This window comes from Orycteropus afer, unplaced genomic scaffold, assembly GCF_000298275.1.
Source record: "Orycteropus afer afer isolate SDZICR_OR568_19922 unplaced genomic scaffold, OryAfe1.0 scaffold01129, whole genome shotgun sequence".
In the NCBI taxonomy this organism is placed as follows: Eukaryota; Metazoa; Chordata; class Mammalia; order Tubulidentata; family Orycteropodidae; genus Orycteropus; species Orycteropus afer.
Genome location: NW_006922716.1, coordinates 251,976 through 260,941, shown reverse-complemented (window position 1 = coordinate 260,941; position 8,966 = coordinate 251,976). Strand labels below are relative to the sequence as shown.

Genomic DNA, 8,966 nt, shown 5'->3' with positions numbered 1-8,966 from the left:
GCCGGAGCCACGCCGCGACTGAGGAGGGCGCTGTTGGCAGGACGAGGGCTCTTTGTCCCCAGGGCTCTCGGCCGCAAGCCAAGTGCCACCGCCCCGCGCGCGTGCATGGGTGTGCTGTGGGTTGGGGGCCTCTACAGGGGTCTCCCACTCCCAGGGAGCGCCTGGTGGGTGCAGATGCGGAGTAAATGCCGAATGAACGCATGAGTGATCGGACAGAGCCGGCTCCGCAGGAAGAGGGGCGCCTGGGTTAGGGTCTTGACCGTGCGCTGGCCCGGTGAACCTGCAGGCGCAGCCGCCGCTGGGCACAGGGCCCATTGCAAGGGGCCACCTGGAGCCACGCCCGTTTTGCCCCGTGACCATCTGTACCTACGCCTCGGCCTGGCCCTGAAGTTTTTCTGTGCCCAGGATGGTAACCCTGCCACACCCATGGCACTCTCAGCCTGACCCCCACCTCCAGTGTGTCGTGTTCAGGACGCCCGAGCCACAGGCAGGGCTTTTCCGCCCCAGCCCCATTGCGGCCTGCCTTGTCCAGCCCTGACTTCTCCCGGACCCCGTGACACCCACCACTTCAGTCTAAGCCAGCAGGTCGTCAACGCTGGGGCCTGGTCTGCGCCTCCGGGTGGGAGGGGTCTAGGTCCCCACCCCCTGGCAGCAGATCGGGCCCTGTGACTTGCTCTGCCCGGTTGCTGGTGACCCGAAGGAATGTGAGCAACTTTGGGCAGAAAGTTCGGGAGCCAGGCCTGGTGGGCCCGGTTCCCCACTGTGACGGTGGACTGCTAGGGAGCAGCCTCGCGGGCCCCAGTGCTGTGAGTCCCCTTTGCTGGTCTCCCTGGAGCCTGCTACTTCCCACCACTGGCGGGGAAATCACGTTCTCTGGCCTTCAGGGCCCTGCTACCCTTTGGACCTCAGCGCAAGCCCTCACAGCCTCCGCAGACCAGCCAGCCTCTGCCCGGTGCTTGGCTCCGCACATGCTGTTCCCTCTACTCTGCCCCCTGACTCCTTGGTCCGGGATATTCCTGACACCTACTCAGCCAGCTCCTGTTGACATGGTCAGGGTCCCACCTAGCCTGGCCATCTGTAATCACGTGTGCCCTAGAGAAGGAGCTACCCCAGCTCTGGGGGGGCGGGGGGTGGCTAGCCTAGCCTCCCTACTCCCACCCCACAGGAACAAGCATAGGGCCCAGCATGGGCCTGCCTTCCAGCTCCTTGGCCCAGGTGGACACAGTGCCCCCTAGAGGCCAAAGAGGGTACTGCAGAGAACGAGAAACCCAGACCCAAAGTTGCACACTCAATGCCAAGTGTAAGAACTCACCAAGTTTATTATTGAGCCAACAAACACATAAAATCAGAACACAAAAGCAGTCCAGACAAAGTGCTAGTGGACATATTCATCTGGGAGCCAAGCTGCAGCTCTCCTACCAACAAAACCCCACCCCATTGATATGACTCATCCAGACAAGGTGGGGCAGAGTGGAACTGCCCCCGTTTCCAAGGCTGTCAGTCTTCACAGAAGCAAAGCTCAAACTACACCCACTGCTGTGGAGTCCATTCTGACCCACAGCGCCCCTAGAGGACAGAGTGGAACTGCACCACAGGGTGTCCCAGGCTGTCAATCTTCACAGAAGCAAAGCCCAAACCACACCCACTGCTGCGCAGTCAATTCTGGCCCACAGCTCCCCTAGAGGACAGAGTGGAACTGCCTCAGAGGTTGTCTTATCTGCCCTACAACACTCAACTTTCAGGAAGCAGTCGGCAGTATCCACTGCGCTAGGGGAAAAAAGACTCCAGAGTCAAACAGGTTCAGTGGAGACCTGTTTATTAAGCCTTGGACAGGACAAAGACAAAACAAAGCTCTGATGTAGGATGAGGGAAACCATCAACATGTGCACAGTGCAGAAGCTGAATGCAGTCCTCTGACTGACAGTGATGGGGCTGATTATATAGGACAGAGAACAGAGGGAATCATCACAGGATCATGATTGGTGGGAGGTCCATCCATCACTGTCACAGGCGGGACTACAGAAGGGGGAAAGGACCGTGATTGGGGCACATGCACAAATGCAGATTAACAAGGGTTACAGGATTGGTTCTGGGGCTTGACCACCTGACCACATGGTGGTCAGGGTATGACTCCTGACCATGCAGTCCTGACTCATACCCACAAGGTGGCTACAAGACAATCCCAGGACAAACTTTATTAAACTGGACATCCTGTGGCTATCTTCAGTAAATCATTAAGGTCACACCGAGGCAGGTCCCCTAGATCTTTGCATCAGCATCACCCACTTTCAACCACACTCTTCCTGAGGGCAAGCTGTCCCTCCCTGGGTCTGATGTTATGATTGGCTAGTTTGGCCACTCTGTCAGGCTCAAAAGGAGGCCTCCTAGAGGCAGAGGGCTCTCGGACTGCTGGTTGAGGAAGATGTGCTGCTGAAAGAGACACGCGTGCCTGAGAGACACGTGCTGCTGGAAAAGAGATGCAAGAGACGCACATTGCTGAGCGAGACGAGGGACACGCACTGCTGGGAGAGAGACTGTGAGAGACTGTTGGCTGAGAGATGGTGGGCTGGGAGAGAGAGACTGAGCGTTCTTCCTGAACTTGAATTGTAGCCTGGTGCTTCCCTAATAAACCCCGTAATCTGTGAGTTCTGTGTGGCCATTGCAGCGAATTATTGAACCCAGGAGAGAGGTGGTGGGTGCTTTGGGAGGAACAGTTGGTGAAAGGGCTGGAGGGAGGCAGCATGTCTGGCCTTGCAGGAATAGGCCTTGGGTTACCGATGGTGATTCTGTCTTCCTCTCGTGTGGTTAGAGGAGGTCAGAAGATGTGGCCTCCTTACCTTTTTAGCAGCAGTTTTATTCATGAAGACCAAGAATTAGGGACAACCCAAATGAAGGCCAAGAATTAGGGACAACCCAAATGTCCAACAGCAGGTCCCTGGGTAAAGCAGTTACGGTGCAAGGAAATACTACTCAACATATACCAAGTGTATACAAAGGAATATGTACTGATACACACAACAACATGTAAGAATTTCAAGAACTTCATCCTGAGTTTTAAGAAGCCAGACACAAAAGTGTATACACTGTAATTCCATTAAGTCTCTCTCCCTCTCCCTCTCTCCCTCTCTCTCTCTCTCTCTGTTTCAGAAGAGGCCAGGACTGGGGGTGCCTTCTTGACTGCAGAGGGATGGGAGGGAGCTTTCGGGGTGATGACACTGTTCTACCTCGTTTCACGTGGGGGCTTCATGAACACAGACATTGTCCAAACTCATCAAATACATATTTTAAATTGATACATTTTATTGTAGGCAAATTATTCCTGGATACAGTTGATATGTCAAAAATCAGCTCCTCAGCAATCCCCTGACGAGGTCAGGCCCCCAGCGTCCACGCCCCTCGCACCCTGCGTTTTTCTCCACCCTGAGTCTGTACCTGCAGCTCTCTATTAAGGTGACGCAGTGCAGGGGATTGCTGGGTATGGCTTTTCTAGCCACAGTCTTTGTAACTTCCACCAGATCACTAGGTGGGACCATGCAAAGAAGGTGTATAGAAGTCTGAATTGGGGATTGGTTAGTTTTGTCACTACCAGGCTTAAAATGATTAGATGCGGCAAGGGGGAATCTCACTGCCATCAAGAGACAAGGGTGGAGGTGAAGTGGAGCGCGTCCTTGGACCCGAGATCCCTGTGCTGGACCTCCTTGGCAGAGACGCCTGGCAGAGAGAGATGAACTGCAGAGAGACACCCCGACAGAGAGATGGCGGCAGTGGAACCAAGAGGCAGAAGCCATAGGGGCCGGCTTACCTGGCCTGTAGAGGTAGAGGCCAGGCCGAGAGACCAAGGACCAGAGAGGGGTGTCAGAGGGCACACTGTCCTGATTGAAGACTTGCCTCCTGAGCACATTCCTGAGCCTGTTACTTGCCTAACAAACCCCATAATCGTGAGTATGGGTGGCTATTGCAACAAATTATGGAACCCAAAAGAGAAGCAGTGAGCGCCGTGGGAGGGACGACTGGAGTCCGAGTTGGTAAAAGACTGGAGGGTGGCAGCATGTCTGGCCTCATAGGAATCAGCCCTGGGCTGCTGATGGCGACTCTGTTTCCTGCTTGTGAAGTCAGAGGAGGGCAGGAGATGTGGCCTCTACGCCCTGCTTGCTGGCGGCCATGTATCTCCTGTCAGCTGCTTCCCTCTAGGTGACAAGCACCTGGGATGCTTCTCCCTGGCTCACCCCTAGTTGCTAAGCACCTGGCAGCAGGCCTGCATGCAGCAGGTGCTCCATAAATGCTCACTAAGCCAATGGATGCAGGTGTGAGTGAGAGGAGAGGCCATGGCCCTCAGGAAACAAAGGAATGGGTAGCAGTGGGTGGGATGTGGCCACCCGCACCCTGGGCTGGGGCGAGCTGCTGGGTTACAGCTCTGTGGACTGAATGACCTCTGGGTCCCTCCACCCAGGCCCGTGGGTCCGGCCGGGGAAGTTGAGTCTGTCCAGTTCCTCAGAGATCTGCAGGAAGGTCTTGCCTTTGGTCTCAGGAAGGAAGAAGGCCGTGTAGGTGGCCCCACAGACGCAGATGAGGACGAAGGGGACATAGAGGAAGCAGGACAGGCCCTCCTGTGGGGCAAAGGAGACCCCAGTCAGGTGTGGCCTGAGCCCGCCCCACCCTGAAGGCCCCCTGCCAGGTTGTGATGAAGGTCGTGTTCCACCTTGCTCAGGTAAGACCCATCCCCACCCATCTTGGTCTCCTCCCTGCTGACAAGGATGGGCCAGACAGGGTCAGGGAGAGGTGGGCCTACCATGACAAAGGGGAAGCCCAGCCCCACCAGGAAGAGCGTAGACCACAGGAGCGCCCCGCAGACCACGTAGGCAGCAGGCCGGGCAGTCTGGTCAAACAGCTCAGTGGCCAGGATCCCCGTCACTCCAGCTGGAAGAGGGGAGGGGCGAGGGGTGGGGACCAGACCCGGCCACCCTGCCAGGGGCCTCGACAAAGGTAACAGTACATACACACCCACCCGTCACCCACCCACCTGCCCACCGCGCCTTCAGTGAGGCCCCCACTCACCGGGGCCGATGCCAAAGCTGAGGATGAAGGCAAAGATGCAGGACATGGCCAGGTACGGCGCCCAGGGGCAGGAGGTCTGAGTCACAGGTACAGGGGGTGGTGAGGCAGGACGCCCAGGGGAAGGCGCTCTGTGTCACGGGGGGTGGGGGGGTGGGTGAGGCAGGACACCCCAGGGAAGAGGCCCTGTGTCACAGGGGGTGGGTGGTGAGGCAGGACACCCTGGGAAAGGAGCTCTGGGTTGGGGACAGTGAGGTAGGGTACCTCATGGGAGGGGCCTTGTCTCATGGGGATGAGGTAGGGTACCCCATGGAAGGGGCCCTGTGTCACAGATCATAGGGGGTGGTGAGGTAGGACACCCCATGGAAGGAGCTCTGGGTTGGGGGGACTGAGGTAGGGCATCCAGGGAAACAGGCTGTGTCACAGGGAGTGGTGAGGCAGAGGACAGGCTGCCGGCCACATCCCTGTGCCCCCCCCCAGCTACCTGCAGGCACAGGGCCACTGTGAAGATGCCCCCCCAGCAGGCCATGAGGCAGTAGCCCCCCGTCAGCAGCACCCGCCGGCCCACTCTCTCGATCACCACACACTGTAAGAGAAGGAGCCCTCTCTGTCACCGACCCGTGGGGCAGCCCCGGGCCCCTTGGGGAGGGTCCTGTCAGGAAGCTGGGAAGGGGCGGGGGCATTGGTTGTTCAGGCGATTGGGACGTTGTTAATTTCTTACAGGATCTCACCCATCACTCAAGCTATCCATTTCCTTACCCAACACAGCAGCGTGGGAGCTCAGGAACAAGCAGGTGCTCACTAAACTGACCAAATTTTAACAGCGTGCCCTGGAGCGGGGAACGGTTTACTGCCCTAGGAGTGCCAGTGAGGACCTGAGGGTCCCTGCGGGAGCCAGGGCACCCCACGGGGCAGGGACAGTCGAGGGTTGGCCCTGAGCTTGCCGTAGCTGCTCACCAAGTAGCATTCCTAAGGCTGCAGTCACCTGCGTGGCAACGCATGGTGTCATGCCCCCCATAGGCCTCCTGCCATACTGGACCCTACAGAATCCTCATCAGGGTTTATTACCAACTTCAGTCTTAGTGCACCTGATAGGGTGGTAAATTGCTTCAAAGTAATATTTCTCAGATTATATGAATAATAACAAAATTGTTTTGTAAAATCTTCCTGCACTCACGGGGGGAGGTAACCACAGGGAGGAAGTGGGCAGAGAGCTGTTACATCGTGGGGAATGGCAGTCAATGTTGTGAAACAAAATGGGTATGAACTACTGTGTGGAAAATGAATTTGCTCTGTCGACTTTCACCCAAATGACAATTAAAAAAAAAGAAAGAAAACCTTTACACTGAATTCCAACATTGTTAGTTACAGCATTATTAGTAGCTGAGCGGAAGCCTTTTTGATTTCTCTTCTTTTCCTTAATCAGGAACTCTGGTGATGTAATCCCTAAGGCATCTGACTGCTAACCAGACGGCTGGCGGTTCAAACCCACTAGCCACTCCTGGGACGGAAGGTTGGGCAAATCTACTTCCATAGTGATACCGCCTCAGAAACCCAAGGAGGGGTCACTATGAGTCGGATCCAACTCGATGGCAATGAGTTTGGTTTTTTCCTTTTGCTTTTTCCTTAATTACTACTAAATTCTCAAAAACAGTTATTGGAATAGGTTCACGAGTATTAACTGCCACAATACCATAGCTTAAACATTAGAAAATTTGACAAAATCAGTGACTATACCGTGGGAAGAAAAACAGCAGTGCACGCTTGCAGCACGCATGCGGACGAAACCACGTAACCGGAAGCCAGTGTAACCGGGGAAATGGCCGCTCAGGTGGAAGCACACGACCAGGTTCAAGAAGGAAACGAGCCCGGCCTATTGGCCCTCTGGGTATATGATCCCTGCAAGCTAAAACCAAAACCAAACTCACTGCTGCTGAGTCAGATCCGACTCACAGCGACCCCTCCTTGGGTTTCCGAGGCAGGATCGCTCCGGAAGTACACTGCGGAACCTTCCTTCCGAGGAGTGGCTGGTGGGTTTGAACCGCCAGCCTCCTGGTGAGCAGTCAAGTGCCTTAGGCACTGCGCCCCCGGAGCTCCCACCTGCAAGCTAGGCTCACAAATTATGCTTTTGTCGCTGCAACTAATGACAGGGATATTTTTGTTGTTACTGCTATTTTTTGAAATTTTTATTTGTGATTTGGGTATAAGTTTACAGACAGGGATACTTTTAATCAAATAAATACATAAATCAGTACATTTCTGCTGGAACACAGTACAGAACTCTATGGACGGTCGTTTCCGTGTCCCCCCCTCACCGTGTCGCCCAGCGCGGGCCGCACCCCTCCACAGCCCCGGTGACCCGCACTGACGGCCGGCCAGGCCGACTCACGCTGACAACAGCCGCCAACAGCTCGCAGCTCCCAGTCCCGACGATGGCGTACTGGACCCTGTCCTCAGGCACGCCGGCCTGCCGGAACACCGAGGAGGCGTAGGCGTACACCTGCAGAGGCGAGGCAGGGCCTGCTCAGGAGCCCAGGTCCTCCGGCTGCCTGCCACCTCCCATGGCTCCCAGCTGCCCAGAGAGCAGCGCCCGGGCCGCGGCGGCCTCACCGAGTCATTGCCACACAGCTCCATGGCACTGCCCAGCACCACCAGGCTGGCCACCTGCCTCCGCAGTCCAGGGTCCCGGAACAGCTCCCATGGGCGCCGCGCCCGCTGGCCCCGGCAGGCGGCTCGCTCAGCCGCCAGCTCCTGCAGCTCGGCCACCACGTCCCCGCTGCCCCGCAGCCGCCGCAGGGCTAAGCACAGAGAGGACAGAGGCCACGGCTGCTGACCCCCGCGTCCTCCAGCCCCTCTGGACTCTCAGTGAGCCCCCCCAGCTCCACTCTATCCCAGGGCCACCCCGTCATTTCACATGACTGTTGGGAGTGTGACAAGACCTTAACCAGGGGTTCTATTTAGGTCCAACAATGGGTCTCTCCTCATCCAGAGCAAAGAAGAATGAAGAAAAACAAAGATGCATGGAAACATAGTCCAAGGGGACTGGTAGACCATGCGATCCTCAGCCTATAGGACCATGAGACCAGAAGAACTAGATGGTGCCCGGCCACCACTGTCAACCACTGAGGGAGGGGATCGGTGCAGGACATCCTGGATAGAGGGGAGAACAATGTGGAACAAAACTCAAAATCATAAAAAACACCAGTTTTGCTGGTCTGATAGAGCCTACTGAGACCCCTGAGACTATGGCCCCTAGTCACCCCTCAGGTCGGGAACTGAACTCACTCCTGTGGCTTCCAGCCGGACAACAGACAGGCATATGGGGTGAACATTTACATCAGGTAGGTACACTCCTTGGCGCGATCAATCGTGGGAGAACAGAAGGGCAGTGTTTGCACAGGGAGACAGCTCAGGGGGCGGGAGTGCATGGGAGGGAAGGACACAGGGAAGAGGTAACCACGGGGAGGAAGCGGGAAGAGAGCTGTTGCACTGTGGGGAATTGCAGTCAATGTCATGAAATAAAATGTGTATGAACTGCTGTGTGGAAAATGAATCTGCTCTGTCCACTTTCACCCACATCACGATAAAAATTAAAAATAACAAATTTTGGGATTTTGCAGGCACATCAGACAGAACACGACTGTCTCTGGTAGATCCCTGTCTCCAGTCCACTCCCCCCCCGGGCCCACCCCTTTCTATGTGAGTTTGCAGTTCTCTCCCCACTCCCAAGGTGGGCACGGGCGGGCTTGTGCTTACTCACTGATCTGCACTGAACACTTTCCCTTGTTACCTTCCCGAGAGGGACCGGGTCTCCGGGAGCAAGGGAAGCACGGGCATAGCACAGAGTAGCAGGCCGGAAGAGCAGGAGAAAGGGGTAAAACCCAGGAAGCCAAAGAGAAGAGCAATCAGCCAAA

At 56.1% G+C, this 8,966-nt stretch overlaps 1 protein-coding gene across 1 annotated transcript in view; it reads right to left on the bottom strand.

Annotated features, from left to right (window-relative positions):
- Positions 1-4,406: 4,406 nt before the first annotated feature.
- Positions 4,407-8,966, bottom strand: part of SLC2A11 (solute carrier family 2 member 11) — a 37,262-nt gene continuing 32,702 nt past the window's right edge. The window contains exons 4-9 of the mRNA XM_007958779.1: positions 7,663-7,906; positions 7,442-7,552; positions 5,537-5,638; positions 5,056-5,131; positions 4,790-4,917; positions 4,407-4,607 (exon numbers count right to left, since the gene is read on the bottom strand). Of these exons, the coding sequence (XP_007956970.1) occupies positions 4,407-4,607; positions 4,790-4,917; positions 5,056-5,131; positions 5,537-5,638; positions 7,442-7,552; positions 7,663-7,906 (862 nt within the window). The remainder of the gene's footprint in view (positions 4,608-4,789; positions 4,918-5,055; positions 5,132-5,536; positions 5,639-7,441; positions 7,553-7,662; positions 7,907-8,966) is intronic.